The 20331-nt window shown below is 39.3% G+C and overlaps 1 protein-coding gene and 1 pseudogene across 1 annotated transcript in view; both read left to right on the plus strand.

Moving 5' to 3' along the window:
• The window catches only part of Zyg11b (zyg-11 family member B, cell cycle regulator), a 112528-nt gene extending 101318 nt beyond the window's left edge, over positions 1–11210 (plus strand). Inside the window, exons 12-15 of the mRNA XM_019205415.2 lie at positions 626–823; positions 956–1008; positions 2838–2935; positions 9481–11210. Of these exons, the coding sequence (XP_019060960.1) occupies positions 626–823; positions 956–1008; positions 2838–2935; positions 9481–9671 (540 nt within the window). The 3' untranslated portion in view covers positions 9672–11210. The remainder of the gene's footprint in view (positions 1–625; positions 824–955; positions 1009–2837; positions 2936–9480) is intronic.
• Positions 11211–12502: 1292 nt separating this feature from the next.
• On the plus strand, positions 12503–12690 carry LOC117287438 (annotated as a pseudogene).
• Positions 12691–20331: the final 7641 nt, after the last annotated feature.

A 20331-nucleotide genomic window follows, 5' to 3' on the forward strand; every position in this document is an offset into this window, starting at 1 on the left:
AGTCATACTTTATTCTGGCATGCAGTTAAGTTACTTGGACATCAAGTTGCTTCTTTTTAAAGCTTGTTTATCTTATTAAGTGGCTTCAGATCAATTTTGGTCATAGGGCTAATGTAATTTAGCCCCACCTCTATCAAATACTTTATTATTTGATCTTTTCACTCTTGCTGCTGGGAATGTGGAACTGTTCCTAGGTGTTTGTGACTTTCAAATTTCTTTGTGTACTTTCTGGTCGCTCTTTTCCTAACCTCATAGAGTTTTACCCCTTTTCATTACTCAACCAAATATTTAGGGGGATCTCTTATACAGTAATATCTGTGTGAGTATCTGTTTCTGTCCACTATCTGTCTTTCTCTCCCTTCTTTTTCCAGTACTTTTTTTTTTTTTCACAAAGTTTTACAGCATGGCTACCCTGAAGTATGATCTCTGCCTTCTCAACCAAAGTACCAGGTTCTCATTACAATCTGAAAACTACCTGATTTGAATACTTTCCGTGATCCCCTACTGGCATTGCTGGTTCGTTGTCCAGTGTCTGTAAACAGTTCTTTTAGCCATTTACTATACATATTACTTGAACTTTTAAATTTATTTTTATATTACTTTAATTTGTGTTTTTCCCCCCCAGAACAATATAGCTGAAGTACAAGAATTGCATTCTGAATTAATGTGGAAGGACTTTATAGACCACATCAGTAGTCTCCTACACAGTGTTGAAGTGGAAGTGAGTTACTTTGCAGCTGGCATTATTGCCCATTTAATATCCAGAGGTGAACAAGCTTGGACGTTGAGCCGTAGCCAGAGGAATTCTCTTCTCGATGATTTGGTAGGATCATTTGGTATTTTCTGGAAGAATAAAAACAACATTCATAATGTTTAAACTGTCAGAGCCTTAAGATGTAATATTGTAATGCTAAGTAAGTATTGTAACCTTCTCTTTGTGTCTTCTGTCTTCTAGCATTCAGCTATTTTGAAATGGCCAACTCCAGAGTGTGAGATGGTAGCATACAGGTAATTGTCATCGTAGTTAATAATAAGCCAGTAACCTTGTCTTTTTCTTATCTCAGGATCATTCCCATTAGATGTTAGTCATCTCCCTTAATATTAACTTTAAAAGAGGCAGTGTAGCTGGGTGTGATGGTACAGGCCTATAATCCTAGCTACCTGGCAGGGTGAGGCAGGAAGATCACATCCTGGGTAACTCAGTGAGACCGTACTTCAAAAGGCTGGCATGTAGCACAGTGGTAGAGGACTTGCCCTCAGGCATGAGAGTGTAGGGTCAATTCCAAGTATCCTAAAATAAAATAAAAGAAACAAAGTATTTTATTTTTTTCTGACACCTATATTCGTATCATTCCTTTTTTCTTGAATGCTTACTGAATATAGCTCCCAAAAATTTGTTCTGGGCTCTTGAAATTCAAACATAAAAAAGGAAAAAAATAAGAAATTCAAAGATAACCAAGACATTGTGCAGCCCACAAGAATCTTGTAGTCTAAGGGCAGGCATGGTAACACATGCCTTTAATCCCAGCACTTGAGAGGCTGAGGCAGGAGGATCACTGAGTTCAAGGCCAGCCTCAGCTACATAGTGAGACCCTATCTCAAAAAAAACAAAACAAAGACTCTTATAGTCTAGTAAGGGAGACCACTGTACTAGATGTACGTAAAATTAAACATGAAAACTCTTAAGTCTACACTGAAAAATGTTATGTTAAAAAGCTCTCAGAGAAGTCAGTTGTGAACTGAGGGTTTTTTGTTTTTGTTTTTGTTTTTGAGACAGGGTCTCACTATGTAGCCCAGGCTGGCCTTGAACACATGGCAGTCCTCCAGCCTCAGACCCCAAAGTGCTGGGATTACAGCCATAGGCTACCACACTTGACTGGTTTTGAAAAAAAATTAAGGTCAAGAGATTTTAAGAAGAAAAGGCAATATATGAACACGTGGAAATCTGAAAGAACATGACAATATTGCAAGAACTAGAAGTAACAGTTCGTCCATTAGGAAAAGCTATTGCAAAATAATTTATTGAAGTGCATCCTGGCTTGCCCAACCCTCTTTATGACACTTAGGCGACTTCATAGCAAAGTTACTAATTACCCAAAGCATTCCAGGTTGCTGCTTAATTAATTTTATTACAACTTATTTTTGTTGTCTGCTTCATAAATGATGGTTCTGCCAACACTTAATTTATTTGTCCAACTTATGTGGTGCCCCTCCTGTTCAGACCAGTGGACACAAAGTCTAGTTCTAGACCTTCATGTTTTCTACTTCTTCATAGTATCACCTCACTTCTCCATTTCTTAGTTTCTAAATCAAGGTTTGTTAGTCTTCAAAATGTGTATCTTTTAAAAGTGCTTTAGATGGATGCTTTTTTCTCTTTTGGTACTCTGTTCTAATCCCCTTCATTTTCTATACGAAAACATGTTGGAATTCAGTCTTTTCAGAAATGTCTAAGACATGGTGTTATTTGGTTCATTTATATGATGACATTTCTAAAATGAAAAGTTTAGTAATTGCTACCTAAAAAATAATGGTATGGGGCCAGGGATTTAGCTCAGTGGTGCTGCCACCTGCCTTGCAAGCACAAGGTTCCAAGTTCGATCCCCGGTACAAAAAAAAAAAACCCAAAAACAATGCTATAAGCCAGGCATGGTGCCATATACCTCTAATACCAGCACTGGAGGGGCTAAGGCAGGAGGATTGCTGTGGTGGAAGGCCAGCCTGGGCTACATAGTGAGTTCCAGGCCAGCCTTAACTAGTAGCCAAGACCCTGTCTGAAACAAACAAAAGAGATACTACATATAGAATGTAATTTTGACTCTTTTATTTTGTATCCTTAGGTCCTTCAATCCATTTTTCCCTTTACTTGGCTGTTTCACAACACCAGGAGTCCAGCTGTGGGCAGTTTGGGCAATGCAACATGTCTGCAGCAAGAATCGTATGTAGCAAAAACAAGAATTATGGTTTTTCTTTTCAAAGAAAATTTTCCTTTCACAGGAAAGCAGTTTCTAATTTGTGTTTTACAATAATTTTTAAAGATACTAACTTCTAAAGATAGATAAAAGAGAATTATAGGTTACAAACAATGTATTCTTTTAGAATAAGTTTGGCAATCTGAATGACAGCAGTGAGATAACTGTTCTAACATGGGATTTTGAAAATGTGTTTAATTATTTGGTTGGTTGGTTGGTTAGCTTATTTTGTGAGACAGGGACTGCTATGAAGTCGAGTCTTGTCTTGAACTTGTTATGTAGCTCATCATCCTCCTGCCTCAGCCTTCTAAGTACTGGGATTATAGGTATGTGCCACCACATCTGGTTTAAACTCATAGAATTTAGTTAGTTAGTTAGTTAGATTTAAATCTATCTTTTTGAGGCAAAGTCTCACCAAGCAGTTTAGGCTGTCCTTAACTTACTATGTAGCCTAGGCTGCCTTCAAACTCACAGTGATCCTCCTGCCTCAGCCTCCTGAGTGCTGGTATTACAAGTGTGTGCCACCATGCCTGTCCTAGACTCATAGAATTTAAAGATTCAGAGCTTGTAGTGATAAGCTGGGGGTTTAGCTTAGTGGTGGAGTGCTTGCCTGGCATGCCCAAAGCCCTAGGTTCAATCACTAGCCCTTGGGGGAAAAAAACAAAACAATATAGTGAGTGTCAGGGATATAGCTGAGTGGTAGTGGATTTGCTTAGACAGCTTGCCTGAGATTCTGGGTTTGATTCCCAGCACTGCAAAAAAAATTTTTTTTAACTTATATGCAAAAGCTTGTTTTTACACAAATATTCATTCAAACATTATTTATAACAGCAGATAACCCTAAATAGAGTTGTAGCAGTGGGGAAATGTAAAATAACATTGAACTCTTCATACAGTAGAATATTTGCATGTCATTTTAAGTGAAAAATATACAGTAGAGTTGGGTGTGGTGGCACACACCTATAATTCAAGCCACTCAGGAGCCCAAGGACCCCATCTCAAATAACAAAGCAGTAAAAATGGGCTGGGGGCTTTGTGTGTTTGCCTCTAATTCTAGCACTCTGGGAGGCTAAGGCAGGAGTATTCAAAGTTCATATTAAAAAACAACAACAACAACAAAAAAAGATCTGGGGCTGCAGCTCAGTGTCAAGACCCTGGATTTAATCCCCAGTACCAAACAAATAGTTGTCTCCCCTGCTCCCACCCCAGAAAGTGGGGTACTGGGGATGTAGCTCAGTGGTTGAAGGCTTGCTTGGCATGTGTTAGGCCCTGGGTGCAGTGCAAAGCACCACAAAGAAAAAAAAAAACAAGACTAGGAAATATGTAGGAATTTATATTCTGGGGTATGATGGAAATAACCAGTATCTGACTAGCCTGCCAGCTAAATGAAAACTGGGGAGGAAATGTGAAAAAAAACTCTCTCTAGACTTTAGAGCAAGGCAACAAGGGTTCTGATACCTGAAGAATGGTGATCTGTACAGCTTATCCAGTTCTATTCCTTGGAGGTACAATGATTACTAGACCCTCATTTGTCATAGTCCATTTTGTGGTGCCGTAACAGAACACTTAAGTCTAAGAACACTTAGGTAAGTTATAAAGAACTGAAACTTATTTCTCACAGTTCTGGAGGCCAGAGGTCTAAGATAAAGGAACCTTAGCATAAGGCTGAATGGCGGGCCAGCCTGCCAGCCAGCTGCTGTGTGGATCCTCTTTTATAAGGGTGTCAGTCTTTCTAATGAGGATGAAGCCCTTGTGATCTAATGACATCTTACTGGCCTTGCTTTGTAATACTGTCATACTGGCAACACCTGAGTTTGGAAAGGAACTATTCAAACCATAGCCTTGGCCTAGGGTGGAAGAGCCAAGCACAATAAAACAATTTCATTGAGCTGAGAAGAGAGAGCAGAGACTGTAGTACCTACGATTGTGGTGCAGAGTAAGGCAGAGGCAGCAGCTACAGTTTACCAAGAACTCCTGGCTGAGAGTGTAACTCAGTGGTACAGCATGTGCTTGGTACTTAGTATGTGCAAGGCTCAGGATCTGATCCTCAGCACTACATACATAAAACTACAAAAATCTTTATGAGGAAAACTGGAGTCTTTGAATTACTCCCATGCATGCCTATGGTAAGACTTCTAGCCTGAGAAAGAACAAATACCAAGTTGCTGATAATTGAACAATATTTGGAGCTTATTTATCACTGGGAAATATTTGAGTTCTAAACAGAGTAGCAAATAATTTGCTAGGTGTAGTGGTATATGACTGTACTCTCAGCAGTCCAGGAGGCTGAGGGATGAGAATTACAAGTTTGAGCCTAGTCTGGGCAGCTTAGCGACTAGCAGTACACTGCCCCTGTCTCAAAATTTTAAAAGGCCAGCCAGGCATGGTGGTGTACACCTGTAATCCCAACACTTGGGAGGCTAAGGCAGGAGGATCGAAGTGAGTTCAGGCCAGCCTGACCTACATAGTGAGACACTGAGTTAGAAAGCAAACAAAAATTTTTTTAAAGGCTGGGAATGTAGCTTGTGACAAAGGCCCTGGATTCAGTCTACAGTACTGAATAAAAATAACTTAATGCCTGAGGCATTTAGTAGAAACACCAGAAAAAGTTAAACTAGCCCTATAAGATCAGTTACTTTAGACCAATCCTAAAAAATTTGAACATGATCAAAAATAAATATATTGCTAGTTAACAACTAAGAGATTTTTTAAAAAAGACAACAGGTGGACCAGGCATGGTGGTACATGCTTATCTTTACCAGCTCTGTGGGAGGCTGACGCAGGAGGATTATAAATATGAGTATGATTGGGCATTTTAACAAGACCTTATCTAAAAAATGTGTAGGGGGCACTCAGTGTGAAGGTCACTCAAACATTTTTTTTCACATCCAAACATTTATTTACTTGACAAATACAAAGTGTTATCATGAGCAGAGAAAGAACCCTAGTTAGTAAAGTCTAAGGCATATACACTTTTTTGTTTTGGTTTATTTTCTTTTTTTGGAGTCAGGGTCTTGTTATTAGTTCAGGCTAGGTTTAAATTCACTATTAGTGCAGGCTGGCCTCGAAGTCACAGCAGTCCTCCTGCCTCAGCCTCCTGAGTGTTGGGATTACAGGTGTGCACCACCACACCTGGCTTGGTTTGTTTTCTTGTGACACAGTCTTGCTATGTAGTTCAGGCTGGCCTTGAACTCATTATGTAGCCCATGTTGGCTTCAAACTTACAACAGTCTTCTTGCTGTAGCCTCCTGAAGTCTGGGATTACAGGTCTGTGCCCCATACCTGGCTTTAAACATGTACACTTTTAAAAGCTGTCAAATAAGCTGTAAAATACTTCAGATATCACAAAATGGAGAAATAAAATAGTATTATGATTAATAAACCAAGAACTCCTCTAGGAAACTTATTATCTGTCTTTTATTTTGCTCTTTGTGTATATTTGGGTTCCTCATATGCAGACTGAGCGTAGTGGTATTGGAGACCACTGCAGAGGATCCTGGTCTCCTGCTGCGTGCTACATATGCATAATGAGAAGAAGGATTCAGAGACAGAATCAAAGAGAGAGACACTGGGAGCCTTGGATTTAGTTCAGTGGTTCCAGCGCCTGCCTTGCAAGCACAAAGATCTGAGTACAATCCCCAGTACCCAAAAAAGAAACAAAAAGAGAGAGAGGGAGAGAGAGAGACTGGGAGCTGGGATGGTCAATGCAGAGCAAGCAACAAAGACCCTAAATAGCTAGAACTGCCATTTATTAGTGGCACAGTTGTTCGTTAAGTTGGGGTAAGAGGGCTACATGTGGTTGCCAGGGATACATTGCTGATGCACAGAAGGCTTGTAAGAGAAGAGACAAAGCATTCAAGTGTTAGGAACAGGACAGACCAGATACAGGTTGTGGTTAACAATTAACCTTGTCTTTTTATTCAGGAAGATTTTAATTTTGGGAATGGTATTTGGGTGTGAGTCACTCTGACTTTGGCTGCCATCTCACGTCATCTTGAGCTTCACAGCTTTATGGACCATTTCTCTGTCCTCTGCTGTGACCATTGGCAGAGAGGTTGTACTAAGCTGCATTCCATCTGCAGTGCTCTTATGAGTCATGTGTGCTTCTGTCAGACTTTTTTTTTTTGTACCGGGGATAGAACTCAGGATCTTGTGCCTGCAAGGCAGGCAGAGGAACCACTGAACTAAATCCCCAGCCCTGGTCAGACTTATTTCTTAAAGCAAACCAATTGTGAGGTTAACTCTTTACTGCCTACACTACTTACAGCCTGCTTTTGGCATAATCAACAGGGCGATCTTCCATATGGTGGCACACATTTATAATCCCAGCACTAAGGAGGCAGAGGCAGGAATATTGCTGAGAGTTGAGGCCAGCCTGAACTACATAGACCCTGTCTCAAAACAAAAACAGCTGAGACCCAAAAACAAACAAACAGAGCAGGAGAGAAATCATACAATATTTAAACTTGTGTGTCTGTTTCGCTTAACATTATGGTCTCAAAGTACATCCGTTTTTCTACAAAAGACTCAAGATTATCCTCTTTATAGCTGAGTAGTATTCCATTGTGTTTAAATACTTTTTTTTTGGTACCAGGGATCAAACTTGGGACTTTGTGTTTGCGAGGCAGGCAGCACCACTGAACTAAATCCCCATCCCTAAATACTTTTTTTTTTTTGGTACTGGTGGTCGAGTTCTGGACCTTGTACTTGTGAGGCAGGCTGGGCACCGATACCTCTTTTTTAATCCATTCATCTGTTCATGGGTGTACAGGTTGCTTCCAAGATTTACCTATTATAAAGTACGCTACTATAAAATAGGTATGCATGTGTCACTGTGAGATAATGTCTTCAACTCTTTGGGGAACATACATATAAGAGGAAGAGCTGGGTCAAATGGAATTTCTAGATTTAGTTTTTTGAGGAATCTGCATACTCATCTCCATCGTCGTCGTATTAGTTTATATTCCCACCAACAATTTAGAATGGTTCCTTTTTCCCTGCAGCCTCATCAGCATTTCTTATTATTTGAATTCTTGATATAGCTATTCTTTCTGGAGTAAGATGGAATTTCAGTATTGTTTTAATTTGCATTTCTCTAATGGCCAGAGATGTTGAACATGTGTGTGTGTGTGTGTGTGTGTGTGTGTGTAAATTGAGCATTACTTCTGAGAAATATCTAATCATTTCAATGGCCCATTTTTTGATTGGTTCTTTTGCTTTGGGGGGGTGTCTAATGTTTTTTTGTTGTTTATATATTCTACATATTAGTAAAATATATTAGGCAATTTTTGTTTCCATTCTGTATGTTGGCTCTTCACTCTGTTGTTTCCCTTGTTACACAGAAGCTTTTAAATTTGATATGGTCCATTTGTTGGTTCTTGGTACAATTTCTTGTGTAATGGGGTTCTGTTAAAAAAAAAGTCCTTGCCTGTGCCTCTGACTTCAATAATTTTACCTGGTTTATTTTCCAACAGATAAAGGGTTTCTGTTTTCACATTTAGATCTTTGATCCATTTTCATTTTAGTTTAGTACATGATGAGAGATATAGGTCTAGATTCAGTCTTCTGCATGTAGATAGCTAGTTTTCCCAGAACCTGTTAAAGAGGCTGTCTTTCTTCCAGCATACATTTTTGGCCCCCTTTCAAAGATCATGTACCTGCGTTTGACTGGAATTGTTCTGCATCCTCTATTCTGTTCCATTTGATCTACGTCTTCCTCCACCCCTCCCCATACCATGTAGTCTTTATCACTGTAACTTTGCAGTGTAACCTACAGTTCATGATTACCATGCCTCCTTCTTCCCTGGTCTTTTGCCCAGGGTTGCTTTTGTTATTGTCTCTTCTGGCTCCATATGAATTTTGGGATTGCTTCCTCTAGTTCTGTGAAAAGTGCTGTTGGTATTTTGTTTGGGATTGCATTAAATTTGCGTATCAGTTTTGGAAGTACAGCCATTTTGACTATATTGGTTCTGCTTATCCAGGAGCAGGGAATATCTTTCCATTTTCTGTTGTCCTCTTTGATCTTCTTTTTCAGAGGTACTATAGCTTTCCCTGTAAAGGTCTTTCCTTCCTTGGAGGTTAATTCCTAAGTATTTAATTTTTCTTGAAGCTATTGGGAAAGTTGTTGTTTCCCTAATTTCTTAATCAGTGAGTTTATTATTGATGCATAGGGATGCTATTAATTTTTGAGTATTTGTATCCTGCTATGCTACTGAATTTGGTTATTAATTCTAGGAATCTTTTAGTGGAATATTTGAGTCTTATATATAGGGGATTATGTCATCTTTGAATAATGATAAATTGACTTATTTCTTTCCTATACATATCTCTTTTATTTCTTTGCTTGCCTGATTGCTCTGGCTGATGTTTCAAGAACTGTATTGAATAGGAGTGTTGATAGCAGACATTCCTGTCTTGTTCTTGACTTTAGAGGGAAAGCTTTCAACTTCTCTCCATTTAATATGATGTTGGCCATTGTTTTGTAATGATTGTTTTTCTTGATTTCTTTCAGCTTCAAGATATTGCAGCATGCTGATTGAAGAAGGAGGACTGCAACATTTATACAACATCAAAGAACACGAACAGACCGATCCCCATGTCCAACAGATTGCTGTGGCCATTCTGGACAGCTTAGAAAAACATATTGTGCGCCATGGGAGGCCACCTCCCTGTAAAAAGCAGCCCCAGGCTAGACTAAATTGATAGCCATAGGTAATTGGGTATTTGAGTCACTAGGATCCTTTTGTGATTGGTCCACTTGGAATATCTTACCCTCTGTGGTATTTTGGGTTCTATGACAAGTCATAAGATCAGTTTGGGATTAATAATGTACAGTACTGCCCATGTGAACAGTCTAATATGTCTTGTGATTTTTAACTTATGAGGCAAGGAAGGTCTCTTTATCATTCCCTTTTAGGAAATTTTCCACATCTTTCAGTGTTTGAATTTACCTGTGCTTGAGATTCTACAGTTTTCTGATAGAGTTTGCACGAACCGGCCAGACTTTTCTGATCTCAAAGTCCCTTCCAGTCAATTTGTGGCCTCGGATTTCTGGCACTGCTTCAGTTGTAAAGTTTCTACTGCTTCTGTATAAAATGCCTTTATCCTCTGTGTATCTCTTAGAAGACAACCTTTTTAGTGTGAAAAAATGGAAACCTGTGTTGTCTCCCCATGGAAACTATTCACTCTGTGGAACCCAGGTGGCTGGCAGAAAAATGTATTGGGAAGAAAAATAATTGAGAATTGTCTTCATGGTGTGGTTTCTAAAATGGGATAGGTTACCCTTCTGGAGCCTACCTCTTTGGAGGCAGTGAGCAGAAAACCCTGTTCCCTGTATTTATGGCCAGAAACGTAGACTGGTACTTCCTATACAGACTGCAGGTTGCTCTCTAGAAATATTTCAGGCATCACACCATAAACTATTACAGTACTCTGTGTTAAAGTCTAATTGTCTGATTCTCTGTCATATTGTTCTGAATATGTAAATTTTTAAAAAATCGTCTCTGGTTAAAAGTAGCTGTTCTTTTCCTGCTGTGTTAAAGCCATTTTTGTTCAGTGTGATAGAGACTACTCATGGTATTTATCTGCTCAGTTAAAACACAATTGACAACAGTAAAGTTTGCCACAAAAAGTTAAATTTGGGTTAGGGGTATAGCTCAGAAGTTGAGTGCATGCTTAGCATGTACAGCCCCAAGTTCAATGTTCAGTACCAAAAGAAAAAAGAAAAAGCTAAATTTTTTCCAAATATATATATATCTTATTAATTTGTTCATGTTATAAAAAGATGTCCACATTTTACTGCCAAAAATGCAAGAGAAGATTAAGACCACTCTTGAATGATTAAATGTAGTTATTTTAATTGCAGTGGATAAAAGGAAATATTTTTGATGGATTATTTTGTAAACAATTGCTTTTCCTTTAAGATACTTGATACAGTATATTAAACAATAAAATATCATATCAATAATTGCACTTGAGAGGAGGCAAATCTCCAAGAAACTTAATTTTCATTTAAAATTTATTTTATTAATAAGGTTAATATGCAACGTCAGATGATTGCATTTTTCATAGCCAAAATATTTTCAGTAGAGATTTTAAATGGGATGTTAAAATGATAGTGGTTATTCAGAAGCATGATAGAAGTGGCTATCAGAGACTTCTTCAGAAAGGAGCTGGTGGGGCCAGGGATTTAGCTCAGTGGAGTGTACACAAATGCAAGGTCCTGAGTTTGATCCCCAATACCAAAACACACACACACACACACACACACACACACACACACACAAAACAACTACAGAAAGGAGCTGGTGTAATAGAACACTAACAGCATTTTTGACATATAGTGGAGTGTACACATGCACAATCCTGAGTTTGAGCCTCAATACCAAAACACAAACACACACACACACACACACACACACACACACACGCACACAAAACAACTACAGAAAGGAGCTGGTGTAATAGAACACTAACAGCATTTTTGACATATCACAATAAATAGACTTGAATTTTGTGATGTTCCTCATTAGGGACAAAAATGGAGTTAAACTAAAAGCAGATATGTGAAACCATTCACAGATGTATTAAATAATGGCTTAATTTTAATTCATTTGGCTTAAGGGATTTTTTTTTTTTTTTTAATGGTACTGGTGATCGAACTTGGGACCTTGAATTTGTGAGTCAGGCAGCAGAACTACTAAGCTAAATCCCCAGCTGGCTTAAGGAATTTTTATAAGATACATTTTCACTGATTTTGCTTACTTCAGAGTAAGTGCAAAATACTTTTAAGAGTTTTTTTTTTAATATTTTTGCCTTTTTTCCTCAATTTTAATGTGTAAGGCAAAATTCAGAAAATAGGGTATTCTGTAATAGCTTGAAAATTGCTAGTGAGGTGGACCATTTTCAGGTCTTTCTAATTCAGTTAAGGGAAAGTCTTAAGAAGTTTGGTTTCAAGTTTTAATTTCATGCTATTCAAGGTAAAAATGTATGTTCTTTATACACTACTGCTAGATTCTTGTCTTTAAAAGTTGTTTTTAGAAATGGCTGAAAATGTACAGAAAACAGACACCTTTATTTAGAGTACCTTCTTGATAAATGAAAACTCAAAAATGTTTAAGTTTAAATTTACTACTTTGAGCATCAGTAGCAGCCAGATACTTCTGGGTCTTAAAAAACAAAATAATTGACCATATCCCAAATATGTAAGTTTTAGTGCCTTTGTGGTTGGGATGGTTCTTAAAGTTGCATATATAATTAAGGCACAGAATTGTCCACAAAGTCTTGAATTTGGCTAAAAATATAGTGCATGAATATATTAAAATTATGAGATATAATTGGACGTTCTCTATCTAAAGTTAGAATCTATAACCCCCTTGAAATTGTAGACTAGAATGTAACATATTTGGTGCCTTCAAAGGTTACCTTTCAGTGACTTCCAGGTGCCAAGAACAGTTTAGACTAACGTTATGCCACTCATTGCTAAAATTCCTGGTGTGCTCAGAAATTTGGACATCATTTAAAAAATACTGATAATACTTACCTTGCAGGGGAGATACCATGATCACGAAGGTGGTTTTCCCAGGGCAAGGCTTATCCATTGCACTCCAGATGTGCTGACCCCTGTGATCCCCCCTCCCAAATATCAATAGATCAGTCCCGAAGCAATAGCAAGTTATGGATGTACTAAAGGAAATGGATGCACAAAGCCCTGGGCTTGGTCCCTGGCACTATACTCTAGCACTACACACAAAAGAAAGGGAAAGGAAAGGAAGACATTTCCTAGTTTGTAGGGCTGTGTGTTGGTATTGAGTAAAGCAAAGTAGAGCAAATATAATTAAGGCAGCAAGTAAGGTTTTTTGTTTGTTTGCTGAGACAGGGTCTCACTGTGTAGTTCAGATTGGCCTTGAGTTCACTGTGTAGACCAGGCTGGCCTTGAACTTGTTGTGATCCGCCTGCCTCAGGCTTCTGAGTGCTGGAATTACAGGTGTGCGCCACTATGCCTAGCTTCTTTTTCTTTTTGCAGTTAAAAAAAAAGAAACATAAATCAAGTATTAATTGGGATTATTTGACAAGGACTTAGTTGAGGTTTTTGTGGGACAGATCTTGCTATGTTCCAGACTGGCCTTAAACTTGCTATGTAGGACTGGAGATTTGGCTCAGTGGTTCTGCTGCCTGCCTGGCAAGCTCAAGGGCCCGAGTTCAATGCCTGGTACCAAAAGAAAAATAAATTTATTTTGGGGCCAGGGATTTAGCCTAGTGGTTCCAGCACCTGCTTTGCAAGTGCAAGGACCCAAGTTCGATCCCCAGTACCAACTCCCCCGACCAAAACAACAACAAAAAATGTGCAAGGTAGCACAAACTAACCTTGAGTTCCTGATCCTCCTTCCTCAGCCTCCTTGAGTGCTGAGATTATATTAGTATGCCACTATAGCCATCTTTCTTAGTTGCAGACATTTTTTTTCCCTTCAGATACTGGGAGTTAAACCCAGAGCCTTTGCACAGAAGTGCACCCTTAGCCCTTTTTCAAAATTTATTTTTGAGTCAGGGTCTCGATATGTCACCAAGTTGCCCTGGCGATCCTCATGCCTCAGTCTCCTGTAGTGGCTGATGTACTACCACAGCCAGCTCTTCTTAGTCAAAGATTTTTGAAAACTTTTTCTTTTGGACCCACAGTTCAGCATAAATATCTCTACTTGTCATTTCAGGACAAGAATGCAGTTTAATGGCACTAATAAACTTCAGGATAAGTGTGATGAGTGAAAGACTGTTACAGGAATTAGCCTTCATCGTGTCTTTTGTTTGCAAGCTTCCAAAGAATTAAAATAATGATGTTTAAAACCATCAATCCTACATATCCCATTTAGGAAGTTGCTCTTACAAGTCTTTTTATGCTGGCTTCTTTTCTCCATAGCCACTTTTATTTGGCTGCACTTTTAATCATGCCATGTGTCAAGATATCATTAGGCCATTTTCTATTACCTTTGAGCTCATTTTAATGAAAATACTTTATGTGCCAAATTAGGGTAAATTACAGAAATGAACTATAAATTGGATTTAGTGTTTTAAAGTACATTAGCCCCCAAAAAGAAAATGAATAAAATAAAATTCATTAGCCCCCTTATAGAAAAAATGTATAGCAGTACCAAGGTCGAATAGAAGTAGCAAAAAGGTACTGTTTTGTGTATGATGAGATGTGCCTCTCTCCTGCCCTCTAATAGTATGTTTACATTATTGGTTATTATATAGATTTAATCACAGTATATACAGTATTGTTAGAGAGTTAAAGGCAGTGTTACACTGTCAGCTGATGTGGACTTTTCCACACTTACCTGTATAATGTTTATTTGGGGACTTTGTCCTCCAAGGGCTGCAGAACACTGCTCTGAGCTTTCAGAGAGGTTTATAAACTTTGGATTTTCCTCCCTCTTTAAATCCACTGTAGCAGTTTCAGATGAATTTGTGTATATTTGTTACAAATTTTTAACTTTCAGTGTTAATTTAATGAACTGTTTACTGTAGGAATAATGCAAAACTAAACTTGGTCCAGTGATGAGAATAGCAGTATGATTGGAAAGTTTGCTGATTGGGCTTTAAATGAGTGATTGTTTTATCTTCTTTAGTATTTCATAGACTTTGTATAATACAGTACACTCCTAATAATACACATCTTAAGACACTGTATTAATTGGTAGCAGAACTTTTTAGCCTGTTTACCCCACATACTCACTTTTTTACATGAATTATGCACCCATAAATGGTGTTTTTCATTACTTTGAATGAAGTAAAGTGTCTTTGAAACAGCACAGCCTAACTTTATGGCCATTAAAAATAATTTCCCCCAAGCCAGGTGTGGGGTGTACTCCTGTAATCCCAGCACCCAGGAGGTTGAGGCAGGAGGATCCCCTTGAGTTGGAGGCCAACCTGGGCTACATTGTAAGTTCAAAGCTAGCCTGAACTGCATAGTAAGAACTTTTCTTCCCCCCCAAAAAGAATATTTCACCCAAAGTCTGAGGCAGGATGATTCCAGATTTGAAGCCAGCCTATGTGCAATTTAGACCCTGTCTCAAAAATAAAAATGGTAGGGGATGTAGCTCAGTGCTCCCTGGGATCAATCTCCAGTAAATACCCACCCCCCTCACCCTCCACCCTGCCCTGAGAAGATTTCAGAGCTGGGCTGCTGCCACTTCCCTGTAAGTCTGCAGTACTCTGGGAGGCTGAGGCAGGAGGTGCAGGTGAGCTCAAGAGTTTGAGACCAGAGTGGGCAACATAACAAGATTCTGTCTAAAAAAAACAAGCCACAGAAAGTATTTTAAAAATCCAAATTTATCAAAATTACTTATGAGAAATCATAAATCTAGTTTACCAATAGTAGGTGCTTAATATGGGGCTTACTTTGGGGAAAACTAACTTGGTCCTCTTAAATTTATTTTAATTAGCTTTAAAGCAAGCAATTACTTTAGCTAGTGAAAGCTGAAGACAATTTGATAAAAGCAAATCTTTGAGAACATTTTTTCGTCTAAAAACGAGAGGATGTTATGTCAAGATTTGTACTGTTAGCTGGGCTTGGTGGTACATGCCTGTAATCCCAGCACGCGGGAGGCTGAGGCAGAAGGATCACTGTGAGTTTGAAACCAGCCTGGGCTACATAGTGAGTTCCAGGTCAGTCTCAACTACATAGTGAGACCCTGTCTCAAAAAAAAAAAAAAAGATTTGTACTCTTAGACATCTGCAAGTATAGAGACATGATGTTTGTAGGATTCTCTGTAAAATTCTGAGTGGTGAGTGTAAAGAAAGCAATCTTTTGCTTGAATTCTGATGGAAGAGTTGAACACCTTTCAAAGAATATGAAAAATTCATTGGAAAGTGTAATGTACATTCATTTTAAAGACTCTCAGTTAACCTGGACGGAAGGCACTTTTCTTGTACTGGCCAGGTAGTGTGGGAGTATTCTGTACCTGAATCATGCTGTATTTTAAATCAGGACATCACTTAAGTATTAATGTTGTGTGTACAGAATTTTGTTTTGGAATTTTTTTGGTTTTTGCCTAAATAAATGGTATAAATTTTACATAAAGTGTGTCTCATCTACTTTTTTTTTCAATACCAGGGATCAAACTCAGGACCTTGCCCTAGCGAGGGAGGTGGTGGCACCACTGAGCTAAATCCCCAGCCCCTCTTGTCTACTTTCATTCTAGACATTTGCTTTAAAGCTTAGTATCAAAGTAAGCTTCAGATTCCTTAGTGATCAACTGGCAACAACAGCTTTCTGAAAAAGGCCGTAGTTTCTAGGACTGGAACAGCATTCATTCATTTCATTAAGTACCTGGGCTAGGTACTATGTAAGTGCTGGAACTTATTTCACTTACAAATTCTTCAAGGAATTTAATGAAGAATAAATGTTCAGTAAAGGTAAATATTACTTAATGGTGTGTTCCAGTCCAGTCTACAGTGCTTGTTACAGAGGCCCAGAGACCATACCTGTCAGACCCAGACCCAGGCAGAAGAGAAAAATTTTCTAGGCAGTTTAAGGTGCAAAGGATAACAGGAAGCCAATGGCTAAGTTTGAGATAAACAGCCCACCCCACAGAGCAACCCCTGTGGGTCCAGATATCCCTGGAGACCACCAGACTTCCTCCAAGGCAAAAAGTTCCCACTCCTCCTGGCTCCAGCCCTCCCGTATCCAAACTCCCCTGTAAAGTGTCCCCTTGCCCAAGCCCCCAGGGTCAACACCTTTGTCATCCTTGACTACCCTGCACCACTTTGGTGGTCTAGGTCATGCCTTGGTTTACCTTAACAATACCTAATCCAGACCTCACACCTAGGAGGCAGTTCAAGAAGAATTCTTCCAGAAAACAGTATCTCTGAGTTCACACGCATTCACACAAATAGATAATTAACTGGTATAATATATGTTATTTAAATGCATTTAGGAAGGGCTGGGGATTTAGCTCAGTGGTTCCGCCACCTGCCTTGAAAGTGCAAGGACCTGAGTTCAATCCCTGGTACAAAAAACAAAAAACAAAATAAATGCATTTAGGGATTGCCTAAATCCCTAAATATAAATCCCATAAAGGGATCGCCCCTCTAAAGAAAAAAGTACTAGTGATTTTAGTTCCCAGAACTTTGATTTTACAGTTAAAGAAAATAGGTCACGGGTAAATGAGTGCTCACGACACAGCAATTCAGTGACAGACTGCACTACAATTCTTAGTTCTGTTTCCCATATGATGGGCCCCAACCCACCACGTTCAGCACAGTAGCCCGAGTCTTTCTAGCTCTCAGGCAGTGTATGATTAAGTAACAAATGAGTGCTGCAGCAAAGAATGTACAGCAGCATTATTTTGTAGACACTAAATAAATGTTAATAAATGCTGGGCATGGTGGCACAGGCCAGCGACCCCAGCACTTGGTGTGTTGCTTAAGTGACAACTGTCCCAGCACTTGAGAGGCTGAGGCAGGAGCTTCAGAAGTTCAAAGCCACAGAATGACTTTTTCTTTTTCTTTTTTGGGGGGGTACTGGGGATCAAACTCAGGACCTTGTGCTTGTGAGGCAGGCGGTGGAACCACTGAGCTAAAATCCCCAGCCATTAAAGTGACTTTAATATTGGCCTTAACTGCATAGGGAGACCCTGTCTCAAAAACCAAAAACGAAGTCGCTACAGATACTACAGCTTTACTAATGAAAATACTGTATTAGATGTGTTAGGCTGTCTGTAGAATTTCTAAATGTAATTTTACTGTAACTTTTATAATTGCTTTTCTTAATTTTATATTATCTGTATAGTAAAGCACTTAATGTAATGTTACTATGGACCATAGATGAGTTTCTTTGGCTAACATTTAACCAATTTGTTGAGCTGCTTTGCGTATAGCATCACTTAAGAAAGGGGGGTGTTGCTGAGAGGAATGCTCTCTGTGGCTCCAGGCCCTGGATTCAAAGCCCAACCCCCACTCCAAAAAAATGGTAGTCTTTCATTCTCTTCTTTCCACTTGTAGTTTTTGTTATGTTGATCGATTTAGTATATCCCAGAGCAGGACTTCCTTTCTTCTCCTTTACTCTTTTTATCTCTTATTCTGAATCTTCAATATGCATCATAAAAGTCTAAAGCACTGGTCTATCCCATAATTTCTCCATCTGTGGAGACAAAGCAAATGGTGGAAACTATTACTGCTCATTTTAATCATTTTTAATCCCCAGCACTCTGGGAGGCTGAAGCAGGAGGATTGAAAGTTCAAAGCCAATGTAGGCAATACAGCAATTTAACAAGATCCTGTCAAAAAAAAAAGAAAAAAAAAGTGGGGATGTAGCTCAGTGGGAAAGCCCAGGGTTCAATCCCTAGTAATGCAAATAAATAAATGAAATAATAAATTGATCCATAGGAACAGATCAACTATAGTTTAGATTTGTAATCAGTTCTACCTTGTGTCAAGTACTATTGTAAGAAGTATGTAATTTCAAATACTATTAGATTCCAATGATGACTTCAAATTCCAATGTTTCCCAAAAATACATCAAGGCAAGACATTTATTTATATTTACTCAGCTAAGCTTTGCAAAGACTTTGTAAAGAAGCTAAATACTAGCTGTGCCTGGTGGCACACTGTAATCCCAGCACTCTGGGAGGACAGCAAGTTAGAGGTCAGCCTGAAGAATTTAGGGAGATCTTGTCTTAAAAAAAAAAGGAGAGGATGGGTGGACAAGTACTCAAGCACCGTGTCCTGGGGTATACGAATGTTTGAAGTCTGTGTAATGAGTATTCAGGAGTACCAGAAAGGGGTACACTGTAATCGCAGCTACTTACGAATCTGAGCCCGGAAGTTCCCAAGTTCAAGGTCACCTGGACAATGTGGTGAGATCCTGTTTTCAGAATAAAGAAATGAAATGGGCAAAAGGTGTAGCTCAGTGGTAGAACAGTTGTATAGCACGTGTGAGGTCCCCGATTCAATTTCCAGTGCAGGATTTTTTTTGGGGGGGGGATTGAGCGTGGGATGAGTTAGGTGGGGTGGAGGTGAGGATGGATTTCAGAGTGGCGGTGGGGAGACAGAGGGAAGAGGCACTGCGACCCGGAAGCTAAGGTAAATAAATATTTAAGGGAAAAACAAATGAGACCTTGGTCAAATGCTCCTGAACAGCCAAATACGATGAAGAATGAGAAGTGACCACTGGAATTAGCAACTTGGAAGTTGAGAATGGTTTAGTCAAATGACAGGTGAAAGACAAACCAGTAACAGAGCAGGAGATAGCTAATACAGGTCACATTTTGGAGAAGTTTCACTGTAAAGGTGAGAAAAGAAAGCAAAAAGGTATTTTTTCACTATCAGAAAAATGTTTAAGTCCTAAAAAAATGTTTTTCTTACAAAACAAATAAGTAATCCCACTACTGGGGAGGCTGTGGCAGGAGGATCCCAAGTTCAACTCCTGCCTGGGCAATTTAGCAGAGATCCTGTCTCAAAGAAGAAAAACAAAAACAGTTGGATGTAGCTCAATGGTAGAGCACCCCTGGGTTCCATTGCCAGTACTGCAGATAAATAATACAATGAATATTTTTAATTAGGTGTAAGTGTCAGCAGGTTTGTATGCTGGTGAAAATGAGCTGAGCAAGGGGACAATTGATAATGCAGAAGAAAGGATCTTACAGGATGTTGCCTTTGTAAACGGGATGGGATTTAGGGCACAAACCTAGGGATTAGCCTTACACTGGACAAGAGCATAAATGGTTTACAATAAAAAGGAAAGACGGAAAGAGTCCACAGGTGGAGAGTACACATGACAGTGGGAACGTAGGACGTTTTGGGGTTGCTTTGCTTATTGAAACAGATGAGCGAAGCTGGTCGCAGATGGTACACCCGTATAATCCCAGCCCCCAGAAGGCTGATGCAGGAGGATCGCCTCAAATTTGAGCCCAGTCTGGGCTACTTAGTGAGTTCAAGGTCAGCCTGAACTACACAGCGAGACCGTATCTCAAAATATGAAAAACCAGCCGGGGATTTGGCTCAGTGGTTCCGCTGCCTGCATCGCAAGTGCAAGGGCCCGGGTTCGATCCCCGGTAACAAAAAAGAAAAACCAAACAAAAAACAAGACAAAAAGATCACAAGTTCTAGGCTGGCTCGAGCAATTAAGCAAATCTCTGTCTCAAAATTAAAAATATATACATTTAAGTAAGTATTTAAAATACATATTCAATTCTGCAAAGCCATAGTCCTTGTAAATGTCCCTGAGGGGAAACAAGCATACTCTCTAGATACCATGCGGTGTGGCTTTGAGCACAGCAGGCTTCCAGAGGTGCGCAAGAGTTGGGCGAGCAGCAGGACGAGCAGGGAGGCGGGATCCGGCCCGTGGAGGCGGGGCCTGCGTCTGCCA

This window comes from Fukomys damarensis, unplaced genomic scaffold (genome assembly GCF_012274545.1).
Source record: "Fukomys damarensis isolate Sample0158 unplaced genomic scaffold, DMR_v1.0_HiC HiC_scaffold_23, whole genome shotgun sequence".
Classification (NCBI taxonomy): domain Eukaryota; kingdom Metazoa; phylum Chordata; class Mammalia; order Rodentia; family Bathyergidae; genus Fukomys; species Fukomys damarensis.